The 16,901-nt window shown below is 37.8% G+C and overlaps 2 protein-coding genes across 8 annotated transcripts; both read left to right on the forward strand.

Moving 5' to 3' along the window:
* Nucleotides 1-4,860: 4,860 nt before the first annotated feature.
* On the forward strand, nucleotides 4,861-9,843 carry LOC103984348 (guanine nucleotide-binding protein subunit gamma 4-like). 7 transcript variants are annotated; one of them, XM_065181816.1, is made up of 8 exons: nucleotides 4,861-4,953; nucleotides 5,087-5,116; nucleotides 5,192-5,454; nucleotides 5,768-6,234; nucleotides 7,172-7,224; nucleotides 7,610-7,654; nucleotides 7,738-7,782; nucleotides 8,971-9,843. In XM_065181816.1, exons 4-8 carry the CDS (start codon nucleotides 6,082-6,084, stop codon nucleotides 9,680-9,682), a joined length of 1,008 nt encoding a protein of 335 aa, XP_065037888.1. In that variant the 5' UTR covers nucleotides 4,861-4,953; nucleotides 5,087-5,116; nucleotides 5,192-5,454; nucleotides 5,768-6,081; the 3' UTR covers nucleotides 9,683-9,843. The 7 variants fall into 7 exon arrangements, 5 of the variants coding, with proteins under 5 accessions (XP_065037888.1, XP_065037889.1, XP_065037887.1 ...); XM_065181817.1 differs by lacking the exon at nucleotides 4,861-4,953 and having other exon boundaries at nucleotides 5,049-5,116; nucleotides 5,174-5,454; XM_065181819.1 differs by lacking the exon at nucleotides 4,861-4,953 and having other exon boundaries at nucleotides 5,087-5,454; nucleotides 8,971-9,015; nucleotides 9,217-9,843.
* A 1,223-nt stretch (nucleotides 9,844-11,066) lies between these two features.
* On the forward strand, nucleotides 11,067-15,482 carry LOC135673087 (succinate dehydrogenase subunit 7, mitochondrial-like). Its single transcript, XM_065181821.1, has 4 exons — nucleotides 11,067-11,226; nucleotides 11,343-11,420; nucleotides 13,587-13,689; nucleotides 15,223-15,482. Exons 1-4 carry the CDS (start codon nucleotides 11,164-11,166, stop codon nucleotides 15,282-15,284), a joined length of 306 nt encoding a protein of 101 aa, XP_065037893.1. The 5' UTR covers nucleotides 11,067-11,163; the 3' UTR covers nucleotides 15,285-15,482.
* The last annotated feature ends 1,419 nt before the right edge of the window (nucleotides 15,483-16,901 follow it).

Below are 16,901 nucleotides of genomic sequence, written 5' to 3' on the forward strand. Positions count from 1 at the left end.
CATATTTATAGGGATTAGGAGGGAGAATTTTCCTTCAATAGAATAGAGGATTTTCCTCAACAGAATAGATAAGATTTCCTCGTATAGTTGGGGAAATCTTATCTTCTATTACACCAAACCTCATCAACTCTCACCTTCTTAGTATGCAGAGCTACATAATGCACATCTTAGTGAAGTCTCAATGAGTATTAGAATTATTTCAGTTGAATATCCATATAAATAACCTAAATGCTTGTGTTTGGGAGAATGAGCATTAAAGGTTATAAACAATTGTTTATTTACTTGGTTAATAGGAGTTATCTTAATTAAAAACAATGGCTTAGAAATTAAAAGAAGGCCCAATTAATAAAATGGTATGATTATAATCTTCATGGGTAATTGAGGTCTAATGAATGTATCGCTAGCTTTCCACATTTTCTCATCTCTCTTCTATTGTATCCATCTTTATCTATCTTTACAACAACGACACTTAATATCTTTATATATATGCTATTGAACTATATACAAAGTTATTATCTTTATTTAAATCAAGGACACTTAAAATCTTTATTATAACTATTAAAAATATCTTCTCAAACCTCCCTTTATCCTACTTGCACTACTAATTAATTCTAAAATCATGTAACTACAATATATGTATTGTAAATATATTTCTATAATTTTTATTTTTTTTAAAAAATTCACAAATAAAAATATTTTTTTAATCTTTTGTAGTAACTGATAAGCTCAATAGTTATTCTCACAAATGGTAGTAAGACATCACAAAAAGCTTCTAATGTCCCTTTTTATTATAATAATTTTTTTTCATGAATAATATCCTTATCAATTTGTTCACCATAATTAATTCAAGTTACCCAAAATTTTATTTACTAAAATTTTTTAACCATCCATTTTAATTTCGTTTTATTTCTTCGGTTAGTGATATTAAGATTACATCTCATATATTCAGGTCCAGTCCTACTTAATTTGAAGTATTTAATTTCTACGGTTTATCTACATAACCAAATTTAGAATTAATTTCACTTGAACTCTACTTAATTAAAATAATATTAGATCTATCCCATACATTATTTGTAAGTTCATCCATTTCTATTTTTACAAAGTATGAATTAAGTAGGGATGGACAATCCCTATGATACATATCAATATAATTAATAAAGACAATTTTTTCCCCTAAGACTTACCATAATATTTCTTTAGGAACTGCATGGTAGATTTTTTTTAAAATTTAATAAAAATCATATGAAAATTCTTTTTCTTGACTCTTTAGTTTTCTATTAATTACCTTAGAAAGTGAATAACTTTGAAAAAAAATCATTTAATGTAATCTATCTATAAACTTAATCTCTAAAATAATTATATTTCTCTCCTGCTGTCACCAACCAATCTGATAATGAAGTGAAATGTCAAATCAGATTGCTGTCAATGTCCTAAGCAGGTTCTTAGGACCTAACAAAATACTCTTGCTAGACAAGCATGGTTAATGCAGTAGTTCTTCACAAAAAACAAAAAAGTTCCAAGCTCAAGTCAGTCACAGTTTAATCATATCTGATGTTTTACCTGTTACTGCTCCTCTCAAGCAAAAACCCTACACTTGTGAACTCGAAGAACTGAAGCTTACCATGCCAAGTTTGATGCATAAAGAGTGTTGTAGTATCTAATTTTGTCCTTAAAGAAAGAGAGCAAAGCTCAAGCTGAGGCCTTGCTGCTGTTCTAGCAAGCCATTGGCACAAACTTGTCTGTAGCTATAAACCCATGTCAATCTATATCTGCAATATAAACTGGCATATCAAGCTTCATCTACCTGTCTGCTTGTTCAGTGGACTAGCCAGTAATGAATTCCCCAAGAAAAACATGTGAACATCACATGGTAAAGGTGGGCAGGCAGTAGATGCAAAATGATGAAAATAAACTAAGTCAAGATTATATGATGGAATATTCCTTTAGAAAAAGAAGAAACTAAATGACAATTTTCTCACTTCACTTTGTGTCTGGATCAAGGAACAAGGTCTTTGTCAGAAATGGCTGCTATCTACATGAGAAAGAATCTCCCTACCTAATGGTGACACTTAAGAACTATGGCAGAAATTTAACCCTAGGGTTGCTGACATTGAATTAAAATGGCATTTAGGAGTGTGCATGTGGCTTCAGGGAAATTCCAGTGTTTCTTCCACTTCCTTCAACTCACAGCTCCAGCAAAGGAAAGAAAAGGAGTGAAGAAATCAGGAACCTGAGGATGATAGATCATTGAATGAAAGGAAAACCTAAAAGTGTTCCACCTAGTAAGATCACATTTCCTTTTGTTCCTGTCTTCTTCACATATTTTCTTCAATAGCAACAAGCAAAAATAACTGGATCTTCAATTAAATCGAACATATTTCAGGAAATTTTTTTTTTTGGTGGGAAAAAAGGACATATTTTTAGTAATAATTTAAAAATGTTTGATCGTATTGATCTCAAAATCACAGATCGATAAGTCGGCAAGCCGACGTTTTTTTCGATTTGATATCTCCATGCTTATAATACTAGAAGAACATAAGATAATAAGAATTATGGGAGACCTGAAAAAGGATATGAGAAAAAAAAGCTATAAGAATATCTCATTGAAGACTGAGGTAATGAGCAATCATATGCTCATGTTCTCTATTTACTCAAACCTTTGAAGCTAAAAATCCATGTGATCAGTAATCTTTCTGTCTATTAAATCAAAAGAACTATGATTTTGAAGCTTGTACTGCTTTTACACAAATTTTTAATCAAACATAAATCCAGAAAATATTTTTCTAACATATCATCATAATGTTTCAGTTAACCATCTATTATTCTCCATATATAATAAATAAACAAGCCTGTTTTATGGTTATTGGATATGTATTTTGTGAATTATGCTCAAAATCTGACTTAGATTCAGATTAATGTGATTGCACTGTTATTGCAAAATTAAATACAGCATTTCCCTTTTCCATTCAACAAACACTTCAGTGTGGTTAGATGAATAAAACTGCATGCATAAGAACAAATTGCAAGGTTAACATACTAAGAGCAAACTTTGAGATGGTCCTCTTTATAGCTTCATGGGCATGCATTAATGACTAGGGAACATAAGCTTGCACTGCAACTTGATGATCAACATGTGATCTTCTTTATAGGTAGTGTCTAGAATGATGAATTTTCTGATAGATCAGTTATCATCACCGAGCTTCTTAAAGACTGTTGATGAGAGACAAGAGCATATCGGAGAAGAGAATCTCATCAGCAGATAATAATTCAAGCATGACAGTTTATCAGGAATTCAACAGGAAAAGGAGGACAGCAAAAGAGGATGTTGGATCTCCTCCACAAGCTGTTAATAATCTCTGAAAGATGAACAAATCAATCAAGAAGCTCACAAGAGTACATGACCACAAAACTACATCAACTTGAGATCGAAATCGCTACACCACAGCTGACTTCTATAAAGGGAGAGATCCGAATGGGAGAAACCGAAGGCAAATTAAACATGATAAAGACACAAAACTTACAGGGAGAAGACAGTACCCTAGTGATGTCTGGTTATTACACTACATATAAGTAGCTAAAGCTGAAAGGATCGGACCAAGACGCTTGATTCCCCGTGGCAAGAATAGGGGAGAGAGAGAGAGAGAGAGAGAGAGAGAAGCATCCCACATAGCTATCGTCTTATCTTCTCTTCATCTCCTCCTCCTGCTCGCTTTAGCTTTTACCTGACCTCCCACTTCTGCTGAAATGATGGGGTAGTAATGATGACTGACCAAAAGGTGCAGAAGAGACGGGTGATGGCGGTGGCAGGAGCGCCATGATTGATGCTGAGCTGAAGGGCGAGGAGAGGAAGAGAAACCAAGCTGGTGGTGACTGGTACTACTAGGCTATCTTCTTCTTCTTCTTCTTCTTCCTTCTCATGATCACATGGAGGACTCATCCATAATAATTGGATGTGGGTACATCATACTACATTCCTCTTGAAGATAAAGGTTGGGAGAGACCGAGAGGTTCAAAGCGACAAGTGAAAGGGAAAGGGATGGGGATGACATGTAAGGCTTTCCGCACAGTGCCGCTTCTCCTCACTGTTGTCTTGGTGACTCGGAGAAGAGGACACGGGTGAGCAAATGTGTTGCACGAATCCCAAAGCACCGGTGCGAAGGAGCAATTACCAGGGTGACTATAATTCATTATTTGACTTTGACGCGGCCATTTGCTTTGACTTTGACTATAATTCACATCCCCTTTAAATGGTCTCTGAAATGTTCGAAAGTTGCCTCATGATTATTATCTAATATTTATTATATATGTCACTTAATCCTTAATTTTCTTAATTGTTCGAATAAAATGAATTTCCAAAACGAATTTTTTTTTATTGATCAAATATTCACCAAGTATTTCTGTAGAATTAATTTTTTCTTTTATCATTCGAGAATAATTAATATAAAATGTCTGATCTCATGGCCTGTCATCATTTACATATTAATTGAACCGTATCAATGCGTCTCTTAACCTCAAGAAATTGAAGGGCAAAAATAATTATCCACATAAATGATGCACTCGATTCCCCCGAGAAGCTCGTTCTGCAAGGGAACCACGAGCCGCCCTCCGCCACTCCTTCCGCGGGGTCCACCGGCCGACGCGGACCGCGAGTCGAGGCCGCTGCGATGGGTGGCACTGCGGGGCCCCGAGTGCGATCTCCGTCGACGAGTTATTTATTGCTCAATAAATTGAAATTGAAATTTCAAAAAAATAATAAAAATCATTTTATCAATTTTTATTTTTAGATGACGTTAGATCGAATTTTCGATAGAATAATTATGGGACGTATTAATTAGATTAAGATGAATACATCGAATTGGTGCGCGATCTCACTGATTGCCTTACAAATGAGAGGCGTCCTTTAGCGGCAACATTGTACGAGTGGGCGGCTATGCTTCTTCAAGCTGCGCACAGGTAAGTTACTGCAGCACGCCATGTTCTCGGGGCTCAAGCAGCCCGGGCTCTTAATGCCCATGCCATTTACCTGCTACGCCTCCCTGCTTCCACTTTCGTGAATCTTTTTTTGGCTTGCTTTTGTGCTGTTTAGGTGTCAATTGTTGCTGCGGAAGGAGAGCAGGTTTTGATTTATACCTCCTACTAATTTGAGGAAGAACACTGCCTGAAACATGAACAGGCCTCCATGGTTTGACAGGGAAACCTTTACGCAACCTGTGCATCGAGATGAGACACTTGAACGTTCGAAATATTGGAGTCTGCGAAGATTATACTGTTTTGCTCGGAGCGGCTTGAGCTGGAAACCAAGAACGCGAATTGAATGCAGAGTTGAGGTGGGGAATGAGGATGCGACAGTCGCGCCACCCTCGGCGGTGGGCGTCACGTGCGGTCCTGTGGTACGGTGCTCTTCTCCTTTACACGAACCCCTCCCTGCATCAAGCAACGCCACCAAACACCAAGGTGAGATCCTGCGTGATGAGATACGGAGAGAGAGAGAGAGAGACTGTGTGTGATTGCTGGGCTACGGAGAGGCCAACAGCAGCTCCTCTGCGCCTTCGGCACGGTTCAGGACCGAGCTTGCAGGCTTTTACAATTACTATCATCCTCCCTCTTCCTCTCTGTCTCTGTCTCTCTCTCTCTCTCTCGAATGCATCTCTTTCTTCTCTCCTTTGTCTCACCTTTCTCTGTCATTCGTCTCTCTCACACTACTATTGTCGAATGCAAATAATGATGACAATGATAACAATTTTGGTGGCGATGTTGGAGTTGTCAGGGGCACTGCAGCAGTGATCGGACAAGAAGAACGCTCGAGGCGTGTCGTGATGCGTGCGTGTACGTGAAAGATAGAAAGATGCATTGATGGAGAGATAATAATGCAGCAAAATGGCGAAATATGCCTCCTGCTACTGCTGCTCCCGCAACCGCCTCTATTATTTCCACGCCCACATAGCGCGTATGGGGTTCCCGTCCTGGTTCTTCATCCCCCCACCCTTGCCGTCATCTCTCTTCACTCTCCCTAACTCCTCATTTAGGTTCCTTGATCTCGAGGCCTTTTGAGTGCTCGGCGATCCGTTTGAGCTGTTGGATATGGAGGAGCCGGTACCCCGCGCGCCTCAGCCGGCTGCGGCTGTGGTGGTGGCGCCCAGGCCCAAGTCGCCGCCCAAGTACCCCGACGTCTGCGGCCGCCGGAGGCTGCAGCTCGAGTTGCACATCTTGAACCGCGAGATCGGTTTCATCGAGGTAACTAAAAAGCCACCCCATAAATCCTCGCAAAAATCTCATCTTTTCTTCTCCTGTTGCCGACGGTGCATGACTTCGTGAGCTTGATAGCTATGATTTCGACGTATCTTTGTGAAGTTCCAAAGGTTCCTCTTTTGGCTAGTTTTTTGTGCAAACCTTGAGTACTTGTGATGGCTACATTGGGAGGCAACTTCTAATGAATTATTTTGTGGTGTTTGGTTTCTTTAATTTGGAAAGATAATCTTAATCAAGCTTACATTTTGTTTGAAGAGTAAGTCAGTCTTGCTGCCTCTGAAACAGAGCTAAATCTTAGGAGTCTTGTCCGAATGAACAGATACTGAGATATGCATCCTGTCATGTAAAACAAATCAGTATCAAATCAACTTTGTCAAATTTATCAAGGCAATCAGAGATTATTTAAGTGGCCAAAGATGCTGATGTGGCTAAAACAACTGTTCACAAGAATTGGATTGACATGCCTCATTCAACATGTGACTGTGGCTACAGCTCCCCTGCTGTGATAGAGCTTTGATGTAATGCTGAAACTATTTGGATTGACTGCTTGTTACATATATATATATATAAACAGACACACTGGAACATTTATGAATGTCATATGTGAGATTGGCAGCATGTTCCTCCTTTGTATGAATTTAAATTTTGACTTCGAGTTTACATATCAATTTGCCATATTAAGACTGGTAGAACTACGTAGGAAAGATTGTAGTTTCTGACCAGCAAATTGCTAAATGATCTATTCAAGGAAATGCCTTGAAGGGAATCTCTTATTGTGTGGAGTGGACATCTATCTGTATAAAAGTATTGCAGCATGAGCATGTAAAATCTTACTGGTGCTGATGTGCTGCTCTGTTATGGTACTGTGAAAACTTTGTTCTGCAAAATATAAATGTCTCATTGGAATTTTATGTTTGAGCAGGAGGAGTTGCAATCGCTCGAGGGAATTCAACCTGTTTCCAGATGCTGCAAGGAGTATGCTTCACTTGTCAGATCTTGTATACTATTTGTCTTTATTTAGTGATTCAGAAAGGAAAACTCGGTAGGTTGTCTCCAAATATAAGCTTTACAGAATTTAAATGTTTACACAAGAAGAAATCACCGTTCTTTTCATTTCTTGCAATGCCACTTTCTTTTCTATGATAACAAAGATTCGGTTTTTTTTTTCTTTAGAATCTATATATAATTCTTGTACCAATTTTAGCACTTTTATTAAAATCCATCTAGTAACATTCTTGATAATGTTGACCATCTGAATAAAGTTGTGGCATCTGCTGTAGCCAATGCAGAACTTTGAACTATATCTGAGACGATAGAGTTTTATACAGATTCACAAGTATAAGTCATGATTACTTTGCAGGGTAAACGAATTTGTGGAGATGAAACCAGATCCACTAATGCCTATGTATGATTCTCCAACTTCACCTGTTGTGTACCAAGATTTATGTAAGAGAATATAACATCTGCAAGTTCTTTTCTGTCAATTAGAAATAAACGGAGGCACAAATCGTGTTGCTTGTGGAGATGGCTACGGTACTCCCTCAACTCAGTCACCTGTTATCAGTTTCGTTCATTGAATCACTGTACATTTATAAATGTTCATAGACTATTTTTCTGAGTGCAATTCAACAAAAATTATGCAACCACGAACCAACTTGATATATCAAAAGAACAGGAAAAGAAAATAAGATGCTTTGGCCCTATATAACTCCGTATCGGACTTGTCATTTGAAGTTTAATCATTGACATCACCTTTTACAAAATTTTCAAGTCCAACTCTGACATGCTTAGTTGATTTGAAATATAATGCTTACTGAATTAAATGAATCTTGGTGTAGATTGACTCATGATATGTTAAACAATGACCAAATCTTGATTGTCATGAAGTTCTACTCTCAAAAGATGTTCAAGGATCTTTACACTTACTTGTTGAACTTGTTTAAGTGTTTGTACATCTTCACAAAGGTGCAAATAATCTCCATGAAGGAGTTGCAAAATGAATATAGGCTAAATTGCTCTATTTAGAAGCTTTTATCTAGTAATTCATTCCAGCATAAATTAGAGCAGGATACATGTTAGTTCATGACATTGTGAAACTGCATCTTGTTGGCAATTGTTGATGTTTTGTAGGAGAGATGCCCTACAGTAAAGCAACAAGGAATTAGTAGTGCTCTGGGCTTGTGTATTATAAGGAACCAAGGCTTGTTGGTACACACTTGCATATGTAAGATTGAAGGCATGTGGTTAAAGAATAAGACACTATCAGAAATTTTGGAAAGCAGAACAAACTAAAGATAGAAAACCATAAATGTATGGCATTTACCTGTCTCTGATGCCTTCAAAATCATGATTTAATGTTATTTTGCTTCATTCATGTGTTGTTTTTGGTTGAAGAGTTGGTAATAAACTGAATTTTCTTATAACTAAGAATGTGATCGGTTTACAGCAAAACCACTTGAATTGCTCATTTAGAACATTTACTGATCTGATTACATAAACCTTATTCATATTCATAAAGATCTTAATTAGTGATCATCTCACATTTATGAAGAGTTGAAACAGAGATTACAACTAAAAATTTTCTCCATCTTCTTCGCTGTTAGCACCACTTTTCGAGGGCACCAGGTCAAGAGGTTGACAATTTAGCATATTGATGTTAGCATCTTGTTTATAGAAGAGCATTTATATGAGTGACAATTACTTGTTTTATTGAATCAACAGGTCAAAGCTGTGCTTGGACTTCTCATGGATTTGCTGCTTAAGCTGGTACATCCTCGGGCTTGAAAGATCAAACTGTTCTTGTCCACAAAACTGTAGCTGTTGCGACTATGGGTGTCCCTGCTCTGAGTGCTGCGAGGGTCTTACCAGTCGACCATGCTGCTGTTGTTCAGGGATTCCTTGCAGTTGCTCAAAGTTTCCTTGTAGTAGCATTAAAACATGTTTCAGCTGCTTGAAAGTTCCTTGCAGTTGTGGAGAAACATGCTGCAGCTGCTCAAAAGTATCGTGCAACTGCAGCAAAGCATGCTGCAGTTGCTCAAGCTTGTCATGCTGCAGACCTCAGTGCAGTTGCTGGAATGCTTCCTCCTCCAGTCCTGGCTGCTGCAAGTGGTGGTCTTCCCGCTTCAAACCACGGTGTTCCAGTTCATGTTGTGATCAGCCATCATGCTCCGATTCATGTTGCAGCCAACCACTGTGCGGTAGCAGGAGGCCTTCTTGCTGTCCTCAACAATGGTGCTGTGGCTGCTGTAGACCACAATGGTGCTGTGCCGGAAGACCTCCATGCTTCGGATCATGCTGTTTCCGAGATCGGTGCTGTAGTCTGAGACCTTCACGCCCCACAACCTGCTGCCGTCTTCCAAACCTCTCCTGTCCTCAATGCTCCTGTGGCTGTTCCTGGTCTTGCTCCAAGTCTACAGGAGGATGTCTATATTAAGATCATAACACAAAGTTGTATTCCTTATACTGTGGATGAATCAATGCATAATGTTGAGACATTGTGATCAATAAATGCATTAGTCCCTCCTGCCTTTCATTTGGATTCACCCAAACAGTTGTTCTTCAGGGAGTAGTAATTTACATTTCTTTTAGAACTCCTGTAAATGTCGTAACCACAGATGAATGATATCATTTATAGACTGGATTACTTGGAAATGATGGACATTATACTATTTGATGAGGATGGTAATTACGATAAGACTCGGCTGACGTCATCCGTGCCTCACACCTCGGTCGGCGCGACGGTACCCGGTCAAAACACTGCCCGAGGCGCATTAACACCCGCGTAGGCTCGGTTCTTCACGCCATGCAACGCCTGTGTCAGACGCCACCATTTGCCCCGGCAAGCCGGCACATCAAACCGCGGCAAGCTTCTCTATAAATACCCTCGCACTCTCAACGAGCGGGGGGGGGGGGGGGGGGGAGGGACAGATGAGAAAAAACTCTTCTTCTTTCTACCCCTTCCACCATCTACTGACTCGATCGTCGGAGGGGTCGGGTCACTTCTCCCGACCCGACCTGTGTGCAGGACTGCAGACGGAGCGCGCGCCCGGCCGAGGAGCCCCCTCCGGCGGAGTCGGCTGATCCCGTCCCCATCGGACCGCCGCAGTCGACTACCTCAGCGAACCCGAGGGCCGCACCTGGGAGATCCCGCCTTCCGGACCCGAACCGAGCCGCGTCGGCCCCGAGGCCACGGCTCCATGTTGTTTACACTAACACTATTAATTTGAGCTTGTTATAGATCTTAAATTATTTATATGTTTAAAGTGCAAACAGTAGTATATCTTCATGATGTAATCCGACGGGGTTCAAAATAACTGTGCCTGATTTATTGACCGGAGGATCCGAAGTCCGTTTGATAAGGTTGTCGGATCTAAAGAGGTCTATTCTGGATTTAGATCGGATCATCGTGTTATCGGGTTCGGGTTTCTACCTTAAGGAAACGTGACAGTCACGTGCTATGAGATCACGAGGGCTGCACTTAGACCAATCTAGACCAGGTGCAAAACTGTCATGCAGGGTTCAGGATTTTTACACCACACATGAGCGTCAGGCCCACAACTGAACCTTTGTCTCCGCAAAGTTATTGGTGGATGAGCCGAACCCTGCAATACGCACGACAGCAACTGAACTTCGTACAAACTGCAGCGAAATCTCGGTGTTTTGATACGAACAGCCTGATGCGTCGCTGACCACATGCTATCCGTCACGTGTCACAACAGCACAAGCGAAAAAGAGAAATTCTCTTTGTACGCCTCGTTAATTACCCGATCGTGTACCTTCGTGGCGAAGATTATGGAGCCCACTGCGGACTTCTGCTATATAGTCTCGTGGGTTCCACGCGACATCAACGCGCCCCCGAACGATCGTCGTGTTCCCCCGTTTGGATCAAACCCTCGTGTCCGTCCCTCGACTTCGATGGCCGCCTTCCGAAGACTCGCCGAGTCGACCCACTTCGCCGCCCTCCGTTCGAGCTCTCAGGTTCGTCGCTAGTCTCCCTCCACTTTCTAACTCATCTAGAATAGATTGCCTATCGGATCGATGATCTGTCGTTGATCTCGTCCCTGTCGTCATCTTTTCCTTGTTCTTTGTTGCAGAAGGAGGCGTCGACGTCGCCGAGCAACCAGATCTCTCGGCGCGGATACCACATCGACCTCGGAGCCCGCGAGAAAGCGGTGGGCCCATCCTCCCTCTCTGATTCCCTTTCTGGTCACCTCTTCAATTTTCTTGATTTCTGACGAAAAATAGGTTTTGATGCTCGCGTTGCTGTCCACTTACTTCATCAAACATAGATTAGGGAGTTCGGTGGTTGATTTTTAGGAAAGTAAAAAGAATTTGTTTTGCGGTTACTGTCGATAGATCTTCCGGTCATTGATCGATGCATCCCTTTTTTTCCTTTTCTCTTTAGGTTCACCTTTTTTATTATTCTAGAACCATTATCTTCATTTTTTTTCCTTGGTTACTGTAGGTGTAAATAGTCCTAATCCTTGATAATTGGAAATACAATGAGTTGCAGGTGCTTGTTGGTTTCATTTTCAAAGCATCGATTAGGCATTTTTCATTGTAGGCAATAACAACTAGTTCTCATGATCTACTACTGCATGCTAAGGATTCCTCTTTGAGTCTTTGGAATTTGTGGTAGAGAATTAACCTAATTCTTCGCATTAGTTGGCTGCATCGTACCTAATTTGCAGTTGGTCAGTGTATTAATTGGATATACCTTGCTTTAGCAGCTGAACTTTTTCCCTTTTTTTCCTTCACTGAATAATCTTAATAAATGTTCTTTGCAGTGACTGATGTATGGTATTCTACTCAGCATAAGGGATATTTCAATTTTTCTCTTGAAATTAAAATTTTGTTTAACATGGAAAATATAGGTGGTTTCGGTGGCAGTTGTAGTTTATATTCAACATCTGTTTGTTGTTTTTTCTCAACAGCTCTTATTAATTTAGAAACAAAATGATGTTACTATATATATGACACTGGCTTGTGAGGACCTTGGAAAAATTAGCAAGAAGCATCTACTGTTGTAAGGTTTCAGTATTGCTACTGAGGTGTTTAAAGTAATAAAGTTTAGATTTAAAATCTGCATCTGTTAACCAAATTAGTTGGTAGCACATTTGCTGTACTACCTTATTTAGGCATTAACCAATCGTAATTTTGATGTCCTATGTTGTTTGAATTATAGTATCCCTTTCACCAAGTTACCATAACATTCTGCAATGCCTTTTATGGACATTATATTCATCATTCCTCGAATTTAGAGTTTTGAATGTTGCAATCAGCAATTACCCTTCAAAATGAGATCCATATAGAGCAAAGCATTGTTGTCTTTATATCATGAGAAAACATTCATGCAACTACTTCAAATCAGCAATTAGTTAAAATAATATTTTGGGTAATTGTAACATCAGAAGTGAAACAGGGTTAAGATAAGATTATTTGAAAGAAAAGGTGGAAGGAGGGAGAAGAGCTTAAAACATGGGACAGCAAGGTTTAGAAAGCCAGATGGACAGTTATATTATATTTCTTTACACAGAACTTATATGGCATCCTCTTGGCCCTTTGTTCATGATTACATTCTGGTCTTGTTTGAGTTGCGAGTCACTGCAAGGGATATGATCAGTCGTCCTTTTACTTCTTAGGCAGACCATTCTTTGATGAATTCAATTGCCATGATTCATCACCCCAGATCTAGAATTTGCTAAAAGTGGAGTTAAGATCAGCGTTTTTAAATATATTTTTACCAATTAAATTGTAGTGTAGCAGCATAAAGAAAACTAGTTGCTTGGATTTATTGTGATACTGTTGAATTGGCCTGCAGTTGGAATGATACTGTGGCATCCAACTCAGACCGCTACTATGCCACCCAACTGAGACCAACCTTGCACAATTGATAACATGGGCATCATCTAGAAAGTGTACATGTGAGTCTATTACTCAAAGGCTCTAATTGGACATTATTTTATCTGATATACTCCTGATGGAGTAAATAGTGCTTCATTTGTTGGTTCATCTGAGACCACTCATGGATAAAATTTACACAATATGATGGTGGAGGCTGATGAAAAGTCTTCTCATGATGAAAAACTTCTTTAGTATATTAATGTTGCGTCAATAGACTACTCATAGCCTTATGCTGGTAGAATTGAAAGGGACTTATTCAATAGCAATCACTTTAACTCTAGAAGGAACTTTAAAGCTAAACAGGTCCTTACAGTTTCTGCATGCATTTATTCTCTTAATGTAATATTATGTCTGAAATTCTTATACCTTCATGTCTCCAGCACTCTGTGCTTGTTTCTGCATTCTGACTCTGGTTGGTAATTGCATGATCACAGCTGTTGGAAGAAGATCCAGCATTAAAGAGGTTCAAATCATATAAGAATAACCTGAAGCGGGTGTCAAAAATCGGGGATGTTCTTACTATACTTGTTGTTGCTGGTATGATTTTTGTCATATTTCTATCTTTAAAGCTTCCAGTCATCATGTAACAATATCCTTGTTGTAGTGTATAATTTTGTCATACAAATTCATGTCACTAAAGAAAACCCTTTTAGGCAGGATTATGTGGTATTTTTTCATAAATCGATGAGTGTCTTGACTTGATTACAATTGATTGTCACTTGAATGTTGTGCTGATTGACACAGTAAATACTGTAATCAATTCAGGATCTATACAATCCCAGACTAGTCCTTGGGGCCTTGCTTGGTTTTTAACTTTCATGCTATGATGATCTTTTCCATTTTGTAGCAGTAAGAGAATTGGTGATGCTGGAACTGGCTTATGTATGCTGGCTTTGTGAATTATCTTATATAGGTTGTGCTTACTAGTATACTATTTTGAAATTATGGTCAAAGGGTTAAATTGTGAGGTTTGCAAGCAAGGTTCAACTGCCTAGAATCCTTATTTAATTAATGTTCTTAAAAATTAAGTCATATAGATTCTAAAAGAAAAAAGAGCTCTCGACTAACGCGGCTCGATTTAGACCGAATCTAAGCCAAATCTAGACTGTTCTGATTACATCATGTATTCTCCGAGGACTATTGCCAAACCAAAGTTTATTAAGTAAGAATTGCTTCTGCAATTTTAACTGTCTTATTTGTATAGATGCAAGAAAAACTATGCAAAACCCTATGTTTTTACCAGTCATAAGATCATTAATATTTTTCTTCTTATCCTGTTAAAATGCTAAAAAAACGTTCATTTATTTGCACATCTTTGTGTTAGATATCATTTGGTTGGATAAATTGACTCAGATGCTTATTGGTGTACAACTAGGATATATGTAGGTAGTTTAGGGACAATTTGAGCCCTAAAGTTGGTTATGGTCGAGTCAGTTTCGGGTTAAAAGTGTCTTTGGGTCTTTTTTAATCTATTCTATGTCAATTGAGATCTTTTCTTTTATTTTTCATATGGGTTCTTCAATTAAGGCTTTTTCAAAGATGTTCAGTTTGAACAAGAGTCCAACTGATAGGAACTCGGACAATTATTTTCTGGATTAGTTCTTGGAATCCCAGATCAAAATGTGTTATATAGTGGCATTTTGGGGTGGTACCTATTGTTTGCATGCTCGTGCTGGCCGAAAAATGGCATAGTTATCTTCCATCAAGGTTAGTGTGGTCCTTGCTGACACCTTTCTGGCATGATATGTATCAACCTATATCAGCGCACCACCAACTATGATTCTTGTCCTAGATGGTTTAGAAGCCCTAATATCTCTAGGTTCAATGTTGGGTTACTTATTGAGATCTTTCCATCAGTTGCAATAGTGTTCTGTTGGTGAGTATTTTTTGGTGACAGTTGAATAAGTCAGAATGCTGGGGCTATTAAAGTCTGCAATTTTTTTTTTCACTTGTAAGAAAATTATATGTTCTTCGGTATGACTCGGATGTGTTCTTTATACCTTCACAAATTTTTTTTGCTTGTTCACTGTGTTCAATACTCTCGAACTTCTTTTCTTGATCTCTTTTCAGCCTGCACGTATGAGCTTTATGCAGTGGCAACTGTGAGAAAGGATCAGAGGCAGCAGCATTGACGTTCTGCAATCAACTGAAGAAATTGCACAAGGATGCTCTTCACCTGCTGTTTGTAGACATTTGCTTGTTTCTTTCTGACGAAACCTCTCTTATTTGTGATGCAGAATAAATTTGGCTCCAACTCTATGTCCAATAGGACCTTTAATTCGATACGCAGCTGTATTCTCTCTCTATGAAAGTAGAGAATGTTTTGAGTATGTAGCTTTCCTTGAAGTGCAAGTGCCAAATTTGGTTATGACTCGTAAGTCTGGTACATCAATTGATCAGACTTGAGAACAAGGTGCAAACGAGTCAGATGGCTAAAGAATTAAGGCCACATCTGGTTTCTGGATGTGGCGGATTAAGCTGGCAGACGTCAAGAAGGATTTAGTTAACCTGATCGACAAATTTTGTTCCTTTAATGAGGATGATTTTGAATAAATTATAATAATTCTTTTTTACACTCTCTAGTGTAATTAGTATATTAATATAAATAATATTTATATTTATATTTTATTCTTATTTAGTAATATGATTTGTGATGTTTATATTTATAAATATGATAAATAATATCTTCATGTTTTTTATTTTTAAGATTCAAACATATATTTTTTAAAGAAATTATTTTAATATTTTTATAAAATATTGATTCAGCATGTATAAGAATTAATGTTTTAAACATATTTTACAAGCAGAAAACGGTATTTTATGATTAATATGTATGTATAAAATAATTAATATGGGGTTATGTTAAGGTAATAAATATATATATTGTGATTAGAAGTGGTATAATCAATCTTAAGTGAATCTGAGTTTGAACATGATTAAAGTAAAAAAATTTAAATTTTAAATCTCATGCGGTAGGTATAAATAAAAATATAATTAAAGATCAGTGTTATATCAAGAATGGTGATATATAAGATTGAAGGATAAGTTTAGTCAAAAAAATATTATTTTTATCAAATTAAATTAGATTTAATTAAAGATTATTATAATTTTATAATTATATTAGTAAAATAAAAAATAAAAAAAAACTTTGAATAATGTTCAATAGGATTGAACCCTATACCTCAGGGTAATGTTCAATAGGATTGATCCTTTTTTTTTTTTTAGTCATTCTTTCAGTTTTTTTTTTTCATGGAGGTCAAGAAATTCTAACTCTAAGTAAGATTGAAGTAAGAAAAACTCTATTCTTTTCATACTATATCTAGGGTTTTAATTTTATAAATTATAAACTGATTTTTTCAGTTATTTTTTAGTAATCTAGACTTTGAATTTATTTTTGATTTGTTTTGTATTAATCTCTTATGATTGTAAGGTTTTTAGTATGACTTTAATATGGGATTGGTGCATGAAGTTATTTTTGTCTCAATCTAATATACTTAGAATTTTCTATTTTCTAATAAGGGATTCTATTTAAGCTAAATTGACCCTCTTAAAGATAAGACTAGATTTTATCCTTTTGATATATTTTAAAAAGTTCACTTAGGTTTCTAAGAAATTTAGAATTGAGTGAATATCACCGTACACCAAGATACGAGGTTTATAAGTTCATTAGTCCCAACCCAATTTCACCGGAACAAAATATGTATTAGTATTTAATTAGGAGAATAGTATAGCCTCCAAATAATTCTATC

This window comes from Musa acuminata, chromosome BXJ1-5 (genome assembly GCF_036884655.1).
Source record: "Musa acuminata AAA Group cultivar baxijiao chromosome BXJ1-5, Cavendish_Baxijiao_AAA, whole genome shotgun sequence".
In the NCBI taxonomy this organism is placed as follows: domain Eukaryota; kingdom Viridiplantae; phylum Streptophyta; class Magnoliopsida; order Zingiberales; family Musaceae; genus Musa; species Musa acuminata.